This window comes from Diabrotica undecimpunctata, chromosome 8 (assembly GCF_040954645.1).
Source record: "Diabrotica undecimpunctata isolate CICGRU chromosome 8, icDiaUnde3, whole genome shotgun sequence".
Taxonomy (NCBI): Eukaryota; Metazoa; Arthropoda; class Insecta; order Coleoptera; family Chrysomelidae; genus Diabrotica; species Diabrotica undecimpunctata.
Genome location: NC_092810.1, coordinates 82,992,587 through 83,010,975, shown reverse-complemented (window position 1 = coordinate 83,010,975; position 18,389 = coordinate 82,992,587). Strand labels below are relative to the sequence as shown.

General features: G+C 35.1%; 1 protein-coding gene across 1 annotated transcript; it reads right to left on the bottom strand.

The window, feature by feature from the left end:
• Window positions 1–682: 682 nt before the first annotated feature.
• Window positions 683–1,438, bottom strand: LOC140448951 (uncharacterized). Its single transcript, XM_072542090.1, has one exon. The coding sequence runs from the start codon at window positions 1,436–1,438 to the stop codon at window positions 683–685; it is 756 nt and encodes a 251-aa protein (XP_072398191.1).
• Window positions 1,439–18,389: the final 16,951 nt, after the last annotated feature.

The following is an 18,389-nucleotide window of genomic DNA, read 5'->3' as shown; positions in this document are numbered from 1 at the left end:
CATCTCTTTCTTCTTTTTTTTCGATATGCATACGGTTCTATCAGATAGGTAGTCCTTTATTATATTGGACATATATTCTGGGGCCCATTCGACGATTTTTTCTACTATAAGGCCAAAATTTGCTAAATTAAATGAATTTTTTATGTCCAACAAAACAAGGACCACCCATCTTTTCTTGCTTGTTTTTGCCGCGTCCCTTATCCAGGTCGCGGCATCGATTGTCGATCTACCTTAACGAAACCCATACTGTTGATTTGATAACACTCTCATATCTTCCAACACGCCTTCCAGCATTTTCTTGATAAGTCTTTCATAGAACTTACCAAGGCAGTCCAGGAGGCATATTGGCCGATAAGAGGATGCTGAATCGGGGGGTTTCCCAAGCTTTAGGAGTAGAACTAGGTTCGCTTCCTTTAAGTCCTTGGGAAACTCTTGTTTCTGCAGTAGGTCGTTACATATTCTTCTGATCAAACCTGGTTTCTCAGTTGCTACAATTTTAATTGCCTCTGGTGGCAGCCCGTCGGGGCCGGGAGCTTTCCCCGTCTTCATTTCCTGACCAGCGGTTCGTATTTCCTCTTCTGTGAACCTCTCTACCATTGTTGGAAAGATTTTTATAAAATTCTTCTTCTTTGGTGGGAAAGGGGAGTTCAGCTGATTGCATCCGCTGGTCCTCGTCGAGTTTTTATGGGGTTATGACCTTCAACGTCTTTATGGTAATTTTATATGCGTCGCCCCATATATCCTCTTCCAATGCTTTTATCAGGGTCTGCCACTTTTCTTTTTTTTCCTCTCTTATTTTTTTATTTAGGGTTCTCTTTAGATCTTTGTATATTTCTTTAAGCTCGAGGTTGCCCTGGCTTCTCGTGTAATTCCTTCGAGCTCTGAGGCATCTCTCCCGTAAAACTCTTATCTCATCCGTCCACCAGTAGGGGGATTTTTTATTTTCCTTTCTCTTCACGGTGGCTAACTTTGCAGCGTTTTCTAGTACTCTTCTCAGTTGACCAAGGTCAGAAATCTCGTCCTCATTGATATTTCTGACCTCCGATAGGTACATGGTTATATTAAAATAGATTTCCATGTGACCTATCGGCCGCCTTACTTCCCCTTTTACCTTTATGTCGTATTTTATGTAACGGTGGTAGGTAAATAATTGATCGTCGAGGACATCCCACCCGTGTACTCTTCTGGATAGCCCTTCACTCGCGATCGTGACATCAATGTGTGTTTGGCTGGCCCCTCTCACGAAGGTTGGTTTATCGTTGTTTAATACTTGGGGGCCAGCCTGGGCTATCCATTCGTTCCAGAGTTCCCTCTTTTTGTCGTTTATGGGGGAATTCCATAACATGGATTTTGCGTTTATGTCCCCGGCGATCAAAATTTCATTTTCATTTGTGGCGGCGCTCATTATTTCGTCTACGATGGCTTTGTACCTCAGCATAGAGATGTTGGGGGATATATAACATGCCAGGAGGCAGAAATCCCTCAACTAATGAGGATATAGTTCCCCCCCCCCTGACGATGCTCCGCACTCCCACATCCCTGTTTCTAATGAGCACCGCCACGTTTTTTCCGTCATCCTGGATCCAACCACCGCCTGAAGTAATCTTCTTGTTTGGTTCTGGGACGATCAGCAGGTCTGTTTCTAGCTTGCAGGCTTTTGTGTGCACAAAGTCGTGCGCCCGGCGCGCTCTGCCCACGTTCACCGGCAATATCCGTATACCAGGTTGATCCTTGAGGTCCGTTTTGGTTCAGTTCCCTGAGGTCGTTACTGCGTCGGATTCGCGTCTCGTCAATAAATTAAAATACCTACGAACTAAAATAAATAAATAAATATAGATAAAATAGATAAATTTAATAAATAAATACAATTTATATGAGTATAAATAAAATAGTTCATTAAATAAAAAATGTAAATAAAATAAATAGCGTTTGTATAAATAAAATATTTTGTTAAATAAAAATAAATGAGTAAAAATAGATTATTATAAATACAAATAAACAAAAATGGATAAAATCTATTCTTGCTCTTAGCTGTTTTAAACGAAACCCTGTGAGAGATGGTCTCCTGTTTCACTGGTAAACAGTATATGGGCCCACCCTCGTTCTCCAGGAGACCACCTCTCGCCTCTTCGTTTTCTTTTTCTTTTTTTTTACGAATGTTTAGAGGGGCTCCCTTTCCCCTCCCCTGCCGTATACCCACGCCCTATAGGCTGGGCATGCCATGCGATCCATGCGATGCCCTTCTTCTTTACATGTAAGACAGTGCCGCTACACTGCACCGCCGGGTGACCGCTGTTAAAGCAGTTGTAGCAGCAGGCTACCCTGCTTTCACCCTTGCACTCATAAGTATTGTGCCCGTATAAGAGGCATGATTGAGCTATATTTCCTCAATTCTGCGGCTTTTGTTGAGCGTACGGCTATAGTAGCCACCTGTTCCCCGTACCTACTGGTCCTTAGCGTTTTTGTCCACTTCGTCTTTGGGGATATCTGTGTATGCCTTTATGGCGCTATGTAGCCTCTCCTCTGTTACGCCAGGGTCCAACCCCGTTATTGTAAAATGGATTTCCTTTTTACGTATGGCCATGTTTATACCAGACATCCTCGTATCCATTTTTTTTCAATTTTTCCGCGGCTCCCTTCCCTTTTAATTTTACGAAGATGTCTCCCCCTTCGGTTTTTTTAGTCTGTCCACTTTTATTCCTGTCTTTCCGATATCTATCTTTTGATTCATTTCTTTTAAGACATCCGTATACTTTTTTCCTCCCGTTTTAATTAGGAGGGCTTCCTCTTGTTCATTTCTCACCCCTTTATCCATTTCCTTTCCTCTTACTACGATTTCCCAAGTAATATTCTCCATCCGACCCACGATTTCGAGTGACTTCCACAAGTCGTCTTTGTTGATCTCGTTGTTGACGATTACTTTGACCGTTTCCGGTTGCTTCTCCCTTTCTTTTATCTGCTTGATGGCCTTCTCGGCCATCCCATACATCTTGTGTCTTTTTATGTTTGTGACGTATGTGTACCACTGGTTTTTTGCCTAGCCATAGAGCTTCTCTTAGCATTTTCGATGTACTCTATGCTCCCCTCTTTGCATCCCTCTATGAGTTCAAAGACTTCTTCCCTATAAGTTCGTATTACACTTTCTATCCCACCCTCTTTAACTTCTTTTTTCGATTAGACATTCCTTTTTTTCTACGGTTTCTTGTAGGCCCCCCTGTTCCCACTTCGTTTTTTCAAAGACCTTTTCTTCCCATTTCTTTTTATAGATTTGTCTAAAGGCGTTTGAGTCTCCTCCTTTGTTTAGGACCCCAATTATTTTTTCTGTCTCCTTCCTCTGCCTTTCCTGTTCTATCTTTAATTGACATTGCTCGCATTTTTCCTCTTCTTCCTCCTCTTGTGACACTTGGATTTGGCTGGTTTTATTTTGGATCGTGTTTATTTTCCCCAATAGCTTCTTCATTCTAATCCTTTCTTCTTCTATGGATCCATCCATGTTCAGGATATCGAGCATCTCCCTTATCTTCCTCTGGACCCTCTCTTTGTCCGTTTCTTCGGAGTATTTCTTACTCTTCTCTAATTTCTCCTTCTTAAATTTCTCGTTAATTTGCAAACTATCCCCTTCCTTTTTTACTTGTTGCATTTGAATTCTTTCCTCCTCATCGAACAGGAAAGTTGCAAGGATGCTCTCTTCTATGTCCTGCCATCCTGCTTCCCCTTGGCTTTCTTTTTTTCTTTCGGATTCTGGCTTCGCATTCTCTACTATTTCTGCGAAGCAACCTGGATCTCCTTTGACATCCTCCACTTTTTCTTCTTTTTCCCTATTTGTTTCTCCTAGAATCTCTTCCCCTACCAGTGTCGACCCGACACTGTCGGCCGGGCACCCGACCTCTTCATTTTTGGCTGCTTGCTATGCCAATTCAATAGTTCCAATTCAAATTTTCTCTGCTCTTCTTCGTCTACTTTGCCGTCTTGCGTCTGTTCTTTCCCATTTACGTTTTTTCTGTAGCGTTGTCCTTATTCGTTTGCATTGGGTCGTCTTCGTCTTTCATCTTCACATTTTTTTTTGTTTGGATTCATATGAATTCCCCCAAGTCGGGACGTGCTATTCGTCCGACGCGGCAGTGCGCCCTTACCGAGTTAAGGCTGGATTACTTCGGGAGGTCGCCAGGTATCCCAAAGGGATCGTTTATGATGCTCTAACCCTCACATCTCTCATATCTTTAGCACGATGCCTTCCACCGTGATAATGGGGATCTTTTATAGAGGTTTACTCCTCTAGGCTTTTGTCACAGTTACCTCCGGACGCAGTAGCAGTCTGTGTGAACAGGCTACTTGCAGTTTACACATAACTGCTGCCTCCACTGTTACGTGGGAAATGAAACAGGACGTATGAGGGAAAGGGTAATAGGTAGGGTAAACATGTCGGATGTGTTGAGTTATAAGTTTTTTTTTTTTGGTGGACGAGATTAGAATAATTGGGATTGGGTAGCTGTAGGAAGATTGGAGGGTAGTTTTGTTGCTGAAGGCAGAAGGCGTCGCAAAATGCTCGCCTCAGTTGCGGCGCCTTTTGGCGTCCAGCGGCGGTATCCGGCGCCCACCCGGTGCACCGTCGCTGGACGCTGGGACTGTGTTTGGTTTCACTGGTCGTGCTCCCCTTACAAAATTCAGGGACCAAGACCAATTACTCGGCCCTCTCACCAGCGTCGAGCAGAAAATTACAGCCCCGGAGAGGGCAGGCCACCACCTGGAAGATGATAGGTATCGCCTGCCACTTTATCCGAGAAATTAGAAACCTTGTCTGTATCTGCGTCTAGAGCTTTTTCGGGAGGGCAAATCCATATATATCCAGGCATTTCATGTTCTTCTTCGAGCGACTCAAGAAGTTTGTGAAAAAGTAACTCCTTGCCATCTTCGATTGCCATAAATATATTAAACACATATAGCATATAGCAAATATATATATATATATATATATATATATATATATATATATATATATATATATATATATATATATATCTACGGCATAAAGTGGATTCCGCCCATGTTAAAATGCAGGTTCAAGAGAGTTCCGTGGTCAAGTGGACACCGATATACGGAGCTCACTTGACCATTCCATAATGTTGGCTCTGTCGATTCGTCAACATGTATAGTTTCATAATTTTTAAAATTTTGTGGAGCCATTAAGTACCCCTGTATCATGAATGTATATCGCTTAGTTTACGTGTATATCTTATAGGGGTCGTTCAGATCTTTTTCAGTGTATGTTTTAACCATAAGTATATCGGTTTAAGTAAGCTCTGATAGTTTGGAAACTCTGCCATTAAGCTGTATACTTCTCGCGTATAGTCTGAACGGTTTATATGGACTCCTTATTTTTGTTATCATTCATATGCATTACAGTGTGTAACAGATATGTATACTATTAACTACGTGCTTTTGGTAGGTACGTGCTTTTCTAAAAATAGCTTTATAGATACAAAAGGATTTCATTACCACATTGGATTTGCTGAAATTTCCTAATGTATTTTGTTAACGTGAGTATGTCTTTATGTTTGGTTTTATCTGTGTACTACATATAATTCTGGATAGAAGGTTATCTGAAAATAAATATTTAAGTGCTAAAATAGATATTTTTGTGTAAAAATGGGTAGTACTGCACAAAAAAGTGAAGAGTACTTAATTTATCTAACAAGAATTATACCACTTCACCCATATTACATACTTCTGAATGTTTTATATCCTATTTAGGGGTAATATGTAGTCAATATAAGTGTAGTTAGTGTCAAATTTGCAATGATCTTTATAAGTAATAGCTTACTGACTGTACTTTACATGTTCAGTTCAAATAAATAAACATTGTGCCTTCAAAAAAGAGCGATTTGAATGGCAAAGTCAACTAAGAAAGTGTGATGAATCTTGTATCACCCCAGATTCACACACGTTAACCGGTGTTTGCAGGCAAGAGTCCTCCTGGCAGATTTAAGGAAGATAACTACCATAAGGAAGTTCCTTTCGAGGATTCAGATGGCGAGAAACAGCTTATTTTTTTTTTGTATATCTTGCAGATGTGTTGATCTAGCCAGTTTTTCCTCGATTCTAGTCATAAAATGGGCTGGTATTCGTGGAGTGGATGTTATGAATCTAGACTTTGTTTATTTTGTTCTCTAGCTACTTATCTTCGTATATTAGGTGGATTGATAACTACGATATTGTAGAGCTTATGTATGGATGTGAGTCTTAATATCCGCTGAATTTGGTTGTCTAATTTATAGCTAAATCTACGTGTTAAGTATGTATTGGTGTCACCCATACTAGCAAGGTATATTCGGCAGCAGAAGCATAGAGTTGAAGCGTCTACGTTTTAAGGGTGGAAGGATGTGCTTCCCATTCTTAGCTGACAAGTTCGCGGAGAATATTATTTTTCTGGTTCTACTTTGCCATTTAGTTTTAAACAAAGTTCTGTGAATTACAAAGTGTGTTTAAGGATTTCATGACACTAGTGGTTCAGGTATATGTTCAGATTTGTGAAAGCGTCTCTGTTAGAGACATTTAAGGAGCACACCTGACTTTTTCCGAGGTTTGGCTTAAAATTGATTTATAATCTATTTTTATTGTGTTTAAGATATGATTTATTAGATTTTTCTCCACTTCAACAACAAAAGTTTTTGGTTGTGCAACAATAGATGTATCGTCTTCATAATAAAAGTCCTAGTATTTACTGGTATGGGTTGTGTAAATGTTATACAGTGTAGGGGCCATTACGGTACCCCAAAGAAGACCGTCCTTCTACGTTCTCCATCTTCATCTTCTATTCCTACCATTGAGTGGTAAGAAAAATCTTCTGTTGTGTAGGCATACGCGAATTATGAATGTTTTTGGGAAAAACACTTTTTTAAAAACTGAACTCACAATTAAAACTTTTATTTTAGACTTACAAAGATTTTAGTAACAACAACAATAAATTAAATCAGACTGAAAATATTGATTTTTACATGGTGTTTTTATAATTTTATAATTGCTGATCTTGCTGTCCGAAACGTCACAATTTAATCCAGAATGTTCAAGCGGTAGCCCCGTGTTGAATCCACGTGGTAGAATTCATTGGATGGTAGCGGTCATTGTACTGTAACTAATTCATCCCCTGAAGAAGTTTTCTGAGGGACGAACAGAACTGTTGAGTTGATTATGGCTATGGTTCCATAATTTCGGGTTAATTGTCTCTAGATGTTCCTCTTACTTAGAGAGTTCATGCAGTTTGTCTAAGGGGATGTGATCTATCATTAATGGTTTGAATTTAATCGCTGTTTGAATATCTATGGTCCTAATTTTGGGAAGTATTAGCGGTTCCTCTAGGATGGTTGTCCTTGAATTTATGTAACTCTGGATTGGGGTTTTGAATTCACATCTGGGCGGAAGATTAATGAGATAAGTTCCTTTTAGGCCCAAAATTTTTGTTGTAGAACATCGAGTTGTAATTTTAATTGATTCGGGAAATATTCCTATATAGTGGGCAACTGATAATCTTTGTATGATGACATCTCGAGTTTGTACGGAGGTGTATTGGCAAGAAGCTTCTTGGGTGCTCAACTGCAGGATTTGTTTGATACAGTCGCCAGTTTTCGTTGCTTCTAGTATTGTTTCCTTTTGGCAAAGATATCTTGTGTCAATTCGGGCACATGGTTCTTTCAAATATTGAAAGGATTTTTCGTTTATTAGGAAATATGGCTCAGAAGGAATGATTGTAGTAGAATTTGCGGTAGGTATAGGAAATAAATGATAATAAGTAAAGGAATTAGGATGTAGGATAGGAAAATGAGGGATAAATATAATAGTACGGTTTGAATAATAGGCATCTACTTTGATGATGTCGTAGTACTTTAGGATGTCTTCGTCTTCGATGTACACAAGCCGGTCTGCCTTATGGTGTTCTAGCATTTTATTGATGATCCATTTTATTTCATCTTTCTTAATTTAATTGGTCCAGAACATTCCTTGCTTGCAAATAATAATTGAAGTCAAAAATGAATATATTGAGATTCGTACTGACATTATTTACTTCTTCTGCTATTATTTCTTGGTTGTGTGTTAGTAATGTGATAGTTTCGTTGAACTCTTTTATAATCTTTTTGTTCAAGCTAATGTGACGATTAAGATGATTTATAAGATTTTCCTGATTCGTATGTGAGGTTTCTATAGCATTGTTATATTATTCTGCATCATCTTGATCAAGATTTCCAGAAATTGCTTTAATAATGCTTCCTAGTCCATTAATTAGCCCTCTTCCTGTTCTGCTATAGGGGTAAATTGTTGATAATTTTTCTTGAGCTCAGTTTAATTGGTATCTAAGAGCTTGGTCGAAATTTTGTGAACTACTAAAATGCGGATGGCTAAGTCCATTTTGAATTGCTGTGGCCACTACATCGTACTAGTTTTCATTTCTGTCCAATTCTTCCTTTATTGGTAGTAGTTTGAAAAAGTGTATAAAATCGTGTGTACTAGTATGAATCTTTGCTTGTCCCAGATTGAGGGGAATTATTCCTGGGTTGTCTTTCAAGTCCTTGATTTTCACTTCCTCTCCCATCGTTAGGGTGATCCTGTGGGGAAGGTTCAGAATTAGTTTTTGATATAGGTTGATGTTTTATGTTTTTCTTGTGAACTGTAGCTTTTGATGTGTTTACAGTCACTTCGTTATTCCTTTTTATATGTTTTGCGGAATATCGCGGAAGTAATTTATTTCTGATAACTGTTTTTCGTGTATAGATTTTTGTGCTTGGTTTATACGTAATAGTGTCTTGTCTCAATTTGTTTCTATTTTTGATGACTTTATTTTTATTCTGTTGTATATGCTGGTTTACTTCCTTGTATAATTCCTTTGTTATCTTTCTATGATTTTGGATATAATTGTTCAGTATTACTTTCTGTATGTCAACGTCAAAGGGATCTTTTGCGTCGATATGTCCGTTTAATATGTCAATGGGTCTTAACTTCGTTGCTTAAGGTATGGAATTATTGTATCCAATTATATCCATTTGTTCTTTTATCGAAAGCTTTGCTTTGCTGTTCCTTAGGATTCGAAGATGTTCGATTAATGTAGAATGAAATCTCTCAATCATCCCGTTGGATTGCGGATTCTCTGGTGTCGTATAGTGGATTGAGATTTTATGAGAGTCTACAAATTCTTGTATTACTCCATAAATTCCGTACCATTATCGGCTACTATGATTGTTGCGAGTTCATGATGTGTTATAAAAATCAATAGGGCGTTGAGTACATTGATTGCATTTCCTCCATTTATTGGGTAGGCTTGTCCATACTTCGAAAATGCTTCTATTATGGTTAGAAACTTCTGTCCATCAGCCTGGAATAAATCAATGTGAACTATTTCCAGTGGTTAAGTGGGAGTTTATATATATAAATTCTTTAATTGATTCTCTACTTTCCAACAACGATGAAAACTTTGATAGCTGCCCTTGAATAAAAGTTTCATGAACAAAACTAAAATTTGATTTTTTGAATGACAGTTGCTGTTAAAGACAGTTATTTTAAAAGGCTTGTTTAGTCTCAAAAGCTTAGAAACTGCCATTGGTTAAAATGTCAAATTTCATATTATATTTTTTAATTTCACAAAATTATATGAATTTTTTTTAACCACGTTCACCATTGCATTATGTTGTGGTGGAAGTGGAATATATGTCATGAAGCGTTTCCTCATAAAAGTTAACTCTCAAAAGAGATATGTAATTTACATATTATTTGTTGACAAACTGTTAATATAATAAACTTAAAAATGTAGAAAATATATTGTTGTTAGTGATAATGTGGAAGAATAAGATTGAGTAATTTGTTCTTCTTGATCATCTTCGCCTTAATTTCTTATGCATTTCTAAGTGTAAGATTAAAATTGTTCGTTTTCTAGCGTGCATTTCTATAAGAATAAATGCGCCTAAGCGACATTTACAAACAGCAATGGAAACTATCTGCCTATATTATTAACCGGTCGTTAATGTGGCTGCCGTGACGCAGTGGGAATGTTACTGGTTTAATAAGCTGGAGGACCCGGTTTCGTTTCCCGAGACTAATAAATTTTACAATTTTTAATTTAACTAAGCCGCCACCGTGATTTGGAGTGTTCGTAAAGCCGATGGCCCCGGCTACTGAGATGGTCGTTAGGAGCACTTGCGCAACCTAAAAATCCTAACACTAGACCTAAGCCAGAAGGTTACACGAACTTACTTACTGGTTAATCACTGCCACAGAATGAAGACAAAATAATTGTAAATGCACGTTGATTACAGACTAACATAAAGAAAATATATCTTTACTAAGCAAGAAACATTAGTCTTTCAACTTAGTAAACTATACTATGTAGACCGAAAGTCGAAACTGTCAATATAAAGCAACGTTAGGGTATATACAGCCAGTGCCAGAAGCCGTCTGGGGCTATAAAATTCAGTTATAAAAAACCGGAGCATCAATATAAAGAAAAATTTGAATCTGAAGTTTCGCATAAGTGCGAAGTAATGCTCTTTGGTATATACCAAATACACCATATCTCAAAAGTTTATAATGATAAGTTAATATTGACGTCGCCAAATTCAACCAATAATATAAACAGAAATGGACAGACTTCCCTAATAATTTAGCACAAAATCTAAGGAGATAACTGGTTAAATAACGGCGAAAGACCCCAGCCGACCTGTTAAGCAGAATCTTCTTCTTTGGGTGCCTTCTCTAACGAAGATTGGTGATGACAAATTTGTCTCTCTGCTGTGCTTTTCTTATTAGGGTTTGGAGGTCTAGTCCTGTCCAATCCTTAATGTTACGCAGACAAGTCATTTGTCGTCTGCCAGGGCCACGCTTCTTTCTATTATTAGTTGAAGAAATTTATATCTCTTGTGTCTAAATATATGTCCAAGATAAATTATGTTTCGTTTTTAATAAGTTCTACAAGTTCATGAGCTCTATTCATACGTTTTAATACTTCCTCATTTCTAACATGATCAGTTCACGAAATTTTTAGAATACGGCAGTATATCCAAATTTACAGGTTTCCAGGCGTCGTAACGAGCTAATTTTCAGCGACTATTCTTCCATTCCATGTAGTAAGATACTATGTATATAGAATTTTATCATGCGATATCGTAGAGTTAGATCAAGATCTCGGTTGGTGAAAAATTGTTTCATTTTAAAAATGCGTTTCTGGCCTATTCTATTCTACAGTTTACTTCTTGTTCTGAGCCTAAGGTCTCATGTAACCAGTCTCCTAGATATTTAAACTTTTCAACTTGTTCAATTAGTTTGTCATTTACTAATATGTTTATGTTTTGTAGTATTTTTTTTGTGATTACCATTGTTTTTGTTTTCTTTGCATTAATTATAAGACCATATTTTTAAACCTCGCTCACTACCTTGTTCAGCAGATTTTGTAGTTCTCTGAGTACAGGTTGAATAATAATCGCGAGAGTATACAACCTTATCTAACTCTTCTTTGGATTTTTATGGTCTCAGTGTCATCCATCTTTGTTCCAATAAATGCATTTTGGTTCCAATAGTGTTCACGTTCCTCGTATTATGTGTATATCATTGGTATCGATGTTCTTTTTATTCTATAAATATCTATAATATTTTTACTTGTTTTTACCTATGTTAAACTTGGTGATGTTGATAAACAAAAAAAGAAATTAAGCCAACTAAAGAAGTAAAGTAAACTAAACATAAAACAAACGTACAAAAAAAAACAATTATTTATGGTAAATATAATAATCTAGGAAAATAAAAAAATGTAATTCTTCATTTTTCTAAAATGTACGAGCAAATTTTGTAGTAAAAACAATAGCATAATTTTAAAGATTTCCTGTACTACCTCTCGCTACCACCACTCTGACGATATCTTCACTTACGCGCATCTGATAGGTATCTATACTATGTATAAAAAAAATTGGGAAAATTGAGGAAAGGAAGGGGATGCGATGTCACTAGTTCAATGTAGAATAGCAGGTTAACATAAATGATTATATGATGCTAAGTTACGTTTAAATATTAACTCAAATTATTAGATCTACAGCGATAATTGTACCAATTTTGTCGGTAAATATAAATAATTAAGTATCATAAATGGTTAAAGTTATAATGTCTCTAGTATTTTGTTTCTCTATTTCTATATTTGAATACGTCAAAATTATATTGTCAATGTCTATATATTAAAGGATCTGGTTAAAATAAAAGTTGTCAATATTATTAAAATTTTTAGCTACGAAAATCAAAAAGAATAAAAAAAATTTACTCTTTTTGTTGGGAATTGAGAAAGTTAAGTTTATTTATTTGCGGCATTGTCTCAAGACTCAGAAATGAATTGTTTCTGAGTAACAATAGTTTAAAGTATCGGTTTTTAGTCTCTTTGAATAATACTATATTTGTATATATAGGGCGTTAGTAGATAAGTTCAACAAACTTCAAGAAATGATTCTGCATAAAAAAATAATGACAGTTTGCTATATAAACGTATGTCCATTAATGCTTCCTTTTCCGAGATAAGGGATGTTATAATTTTTCTTACAAACTGATGATTTATTTATTGCTCTAAAACCGGTTGAGATATTTTAATGCAATTTAGTAAGATTTAAGAGGTACTTATTTCACAATGTTTGCCATATAACTAAAAATTTTATATTTATCATTGACGCTCACACGGCTAATGGTCTAATTTTTTTTTAAGAAAAAAATAGTTCGCCACTGAGATATCTCAAATTAAAAATCATTTTTAAATTTTTCATTTAATTCATGACAAAAAATCTTTCTTCTTTATTTTTCACATGAGGCACCATTTTTATGCAAAAAAATAAAACATCTTAAGAGCGTAGGCGAAAAAATTTCGGGTCAATGCTTTTTAAATGCATTAATTTTTTTCGAATCCTGAAAACTAATAAGTATTTTTGAAAAACTTAAACGCAGAATGAAATTGTTTATTTTAGTTAGTTACAGGGGTAAAAAGAAGAAAAAATTAAGTGTGATTTTTAATTTTAAATATTTTATTCAAAAGAAACTTTTTGTTTATTCTAAGGAAATTTCGGCCCTCGGTAATAATGTAATCTTTAATTCTGCGTTTAAATTTTTTAAAAATATTTATTAGTTTTCTCAGGATTCGAAAAAATTAATACATATATTTAAAAAGCATTGGCCCGAAATTTTGCGCCTACGCTCTTAACGCGTATCTTTTATTTCTTTAATCCGTTCTCAAGAACTATCTATTTAATCTAATTATCTAATTATCTAATAAAATTTTAAACAGACTCAAAGCTAAAACCGTGAAACTTGACGCAAGATTAAACTCTTAGCCTCATTGTTTGTCGTATTTGTGCAAATATTCCTGCGATATTTCTTATTGATTTATGTAAGTGTTTCAGTTAAATTTAATGAAAGTTTGTAAAAAGGCACCTTTGGTAATATTGATCAAAAGTTTTTTGTGCACTAAGACTCAAAAATCAATTATTTCTGAGTTATAGGGCTTCAAAATGTCGGTTGTTAGTCCATATTTCAAAATCATGAATTTGGAAACGTACCGTCCTACACATTAATACGGCATCTAAATCTCAATATACACGAATATGGAATTTAAATGACTTTTTTTTCATAGGGAAACGTTGAGAAATGTCATTCTGATCCCATATTCGTGTTAAATGAGATTCTGATGCAGTATATTGAATGTGTGGGACGACACGTTTCGAAATTTTTGATTTAGAAAAATGGACTAAAAACTAACCCTTTAAAGCTTTGAAATGAATTGTTTTATAGGTAGGCAAGAAATTTATAAATGCAAATGGTTTACATTTACCCGAATGGCTTTATTATTAGACGGGGTTGAACCAACAAAAACAGTGACGTCTTTTGAGGTCAGTAAGTTTTTATTCACAAATATTGAGAAAAAGAGAAAAAAAGGAACAAAAATATTTTTTTCCAATACTACACTTTTACTCAAAAAGTAGGTTGCAAATTGATCTTGCACTTATTTTGCTTTCATTGATGATTTACGTGGAATTCATCTGATGGGAGGAAATGATGAGAGATCATTGTGGTCGTCCCTTCGCAGGAATATGGTTTCCATTACTCCATTACTATCTTCTTGACCAAATGTTCCAGGGGATTATAATTTTTTCGAAATGTGCTTTGCTGTAGAAAGTTATGCAGACATACTGTTACCATTACTACGTATCGCGTCTTTTTTAGTTCTAACAACACTGGTTTTCTTAAAACTCGAAAAACTGCAACTTTTCTTATGCGACTGAATTTTCTTTGCAGTAGCTTTTTCGTGTATGCCCGAGTATGGCTTCATTATATTCTTTGTTAGTGGAAATGCCTCATCTACTACAAATACATACGATATGTTTCTTTCTACTTCGAATAGTAACCTATCTGCAGGGATATATAGGCTTTCTTCGAAGATTTTTCTGTACAGTGAAGTGTGTTTAAAAACTCGCGTCATCTGAAATCCTTCCTTGGCAACCAATATCCAAAAAAATGAAATTTTATACAGCATCCACGACTGCAAATAAAATAATACTGAAATTTGATTTATAATTTTAATATTCGCAGTATTGAAGAGGCTTGTAATTATGATATGCTTTCTATTCATGGAACCCACATAATGACGAAATTGCCATTGCCAACAATTTAGTAGGGTGTTTGGTAGAAAAAATACTACAGCCTGCTTGTGGTATGAAATAGTGAAGCCATTTAACAAAACTGTAATTTCCAAAGTTGTACATTATTTGTCCCTACCATTTCCAACTATCGAATGTGAAACATTAAACGTGATACACCTTGTAGCAAAATATCGAAATTGTAACTTGATAAGGAACGCAGGAAATATTCTATTTAAACTATCGAATATGAACATTTTGTCATTTTGTTTTGATCAAAATATCGAATATACCTACTGCAAACTGACGAAAATGGAATATTCGATATTTTTGTTTTGAATAAAATGTAAATAAAGGCATACTTGTACAACGCAATATGACGAATGTGTCACATTCATTAGTTTCAATGTCATTTATTCAATTATAATCTGCAAACTGTCTTCTTCTTCTTCTTCTTCTTTCTTCTTGTATGTAGGCTTTAAGGCCTATTTCTTCTTCAATATTTGCCTCCTAAATTATTTAAATTATCGCACCATCTTTTTCTTGGTCTGCCAATACTTCTTCTTCCATTTAGTGACTTTTCTCGTGCTATTCGTACTATCCTATCCTCTACCATTCTACTAATGTGTTCATTCCACTCCTTTTTCCGTTTTGTCACCCATCCATTTATGTCTTCTATATTACACGCTCTTCTTATGTTTTCGCTTCTCTCCCGTTGCTTCTAGTAGTCGTCTTGCTTTAGATGTGTCAGGTCTTGTCTTCGCCGTGTATTTTAATATAGGTCTAATTGCTGCTTTATAGATTCTTGTTTTTGTGTCTTGTCTTAGGTGTTTGTTCTTCCAGATTGTGTCATAAAGAGATCCCTCCGCTTTACTTGCTTTTAAGCTTTGTTGTCGTACATCTTCTTTACCATCTCCGCAACTAGTTGTTGATGATGACATATATGTGATATGTATGATGTTGTCATATATTTGGTTTTTTCTGCTGATATTATCATATTGTATTTCTTGGTTGTTAATCTTTGGAGCTCGTCCTCTTCTGTCACTACGATTAATGCCGCGTCGTCTGCATAACATAATATTTAAATTTCTTTATTCTGCAATCTGTAACCATGACCTTTACGTACTGCTTGTATTATTTCCTCCATTATTACATTAAAGGGGAGTGGGCTTAACGAGTCACTCTGACTCCACTTTGCACTGGTATACACTGTGCTAGTTTTACATTTATCTTTGCCTGTATTCAATTATGGAAGTAGATGTTTTCAATGGTTTGTATAATATTGATTGGTATGTTTCTTTTATAGAGTAGGTGTAAGACGTCTTCGACTTAGATGCGATCGAAATCCTTTGTCAGGTCTATAAAATATAGATATGCTGGTTTATTGTACTCGATGGCCATTTTTGTAATTTGTCTTAGTACAAATATGGCGTCTAGGCAGGATCTTCCGGATCTGAATCCTTGTTGTTCATCTGATAAAGTTGTTAGTTTATTGATTTTGTGGTAAGCTTAAGTGCGGTGTTCAGTGAATTTATACCTCTATAATTGTTAGGGACACTCTGCAAACTGTCGAAAATATTGCTGACAAGAACAAAACGTACGTGTTCACAATTGTGTGAATTATTGCTTCCAAGAAGTTCTTTCGGTTAGGCACTTTCTGAAGAAACTTTTCATGAAGACTAGCATTGACGGAAACTTTTTATCTCTTGAAACCAAACAAAAAAGAGGCAAACAAAATAGTATAAACCCCGTTAAAGCATACGAAGAAAGGCTCGAAATCACGGATGCGAAGAAAAAAACCTCTTGTCACTATTTGAACAAAACTTAAAACCTAGGCCATACCACCAATATTACCAATATTTACCAACATCTATTACTGCCAGAGATTATCTTCCAGAACCTGACGCAACTGAAGACAATGATAACGTTTAATTCAAAATTTAAAACTTTTAATTTACCATTATTTTACAACAATAATTGAAGGTCATCCCTGAGTACTTGAGGTATCTACAGGACGTGAAGTTCCATAATTAATGTATTGTGATTATTTTTAACTTTTATGTTTTTTACGTTTCTAATTGCATTAATTTTATAGCAATACATACTTTTATAAAAATACTTTTATTAATTTCTTTAAACATAATTTTGTCATTTTATCCTACAACTTTAATTTTTAAATAAATGATTTGTAATAAACTTTGTAAGAACATTAAAATTATTTTAATTTTCCTCCTTTTCAGCTAAGAATACTAAGTGTTAAAATTAGACCAATATGAACTGTCGAAAATGCCACATTCACAAATTTGGAACATTGCACCAAATAAATGTGTTAAAATTAATTATACCAATATGAACTGTCAAAAATGCCACATTCGCACATTTGAAACATTAGACCAAAACAAATCGTTGATTAATACAAAAACCAAAGAAAAGAATGTGATTTCTGGAAAGAAAAAACGGTAAGCAGTTTAATTTTTTTATCAATCTAACAAGGATTAAACATTAAATATAAAAAATATAAAAAAATTTAATTTGTCACGGCGCTGATTTAGGATTCTCTAAAAAAGAATTATCTCTGTCTCCTGAGAAGTACCAATTTTCACGTTCGATAGTTGGAAATGGTAGGAACGATAATGTTTTAGTTTAGTAATACATTCGATATACGTTTTCTTCTTTGAATAGACGACAATATCATCAGCATATTGTAAACAAGCAATAATGGGAGACCATAAATTGTGCAAATCGTATGTGTACAGATTAAAAAGTAGTGGATTTAAAGCAGCTCCCTGTGAAATAAGTTTTGATATAATCATTGGTCCTATGATATTATGACCTATTCGAATCGATACGTTTCTGTCTTGTCTATATAAATTTGATAGTAATTATGCCGTGGATTTTTTAACTTCAAGAAATACAAGTTTATCATACAGTATATTTAAATCAATATTGTAGTGAGCTTTTTGTATGTTGATTAACAATGCACCTGTTGTCATGGAATTGAAAACGCCAATTAGAACATCTGTAGTCAGACGAACTACTGCATCTGTTGTACCACAGCCTTGTTTATAACAAAATTGTGTTGCTGGTATTGCTGCTTATCCAAGTTTTCATTCTCAATTTTAGAATTCTTTCGAATGTTTTAAAAATGCATGGCAACAATGTAATTGGTCGATGTGAATCCGGATACTCTTTATTTTTTTCCGGTTTTAGAATTAATAAAACAACGGAATTATTAAATTTGTAATAATACAACATAACATAACTTACCCATTTTTTTAATATAATATACGAAATTTAATTTATGCCTGAAGCTGTGTTTTTGGATATCTTAATAGCATATTCCAGATCAAATTATGTTATTTTTTTACTTTAGTAAATACTGTTCTTCTATAAGTGTACCTGGGTGACGTATATGTTTGTCAACAAAAGGTGAACATAGCTTTTGTAGAATATTTTCTGCAACTAAATGGGGAACATGTTTTATGTTTGTGTTTTTGTTGTTTAGTTTATTCACCATCTTCCATATCTGCGCTTATGGGCAGCTAGAGTTAAGACTGGAACAAAATTGAATCCATGTGCTTCTAGCTTTCTGTTTAAACATTCTTTTAGTTGTAGCTTCTATATTTTTATATTCGAGATAGTTATTCAGGTTTTCTACAATTTAAGCGCATTCTCCTTAAGCTGTAACTGTGTCTAATATTTATCATCCCACTAAATCGATTTTTGTCTATATTTAGGAATAAATAGTAC

Excerpts from the sequence above, each read along its gene's own strand:
- LOC140448951 (XM_072542090.1), bottom strand. The coding sequence starts at position 1,438 with ATGCTGAGGTACAAAGCCATCGTAGACGAAATAATGAGCGCCGCCACA.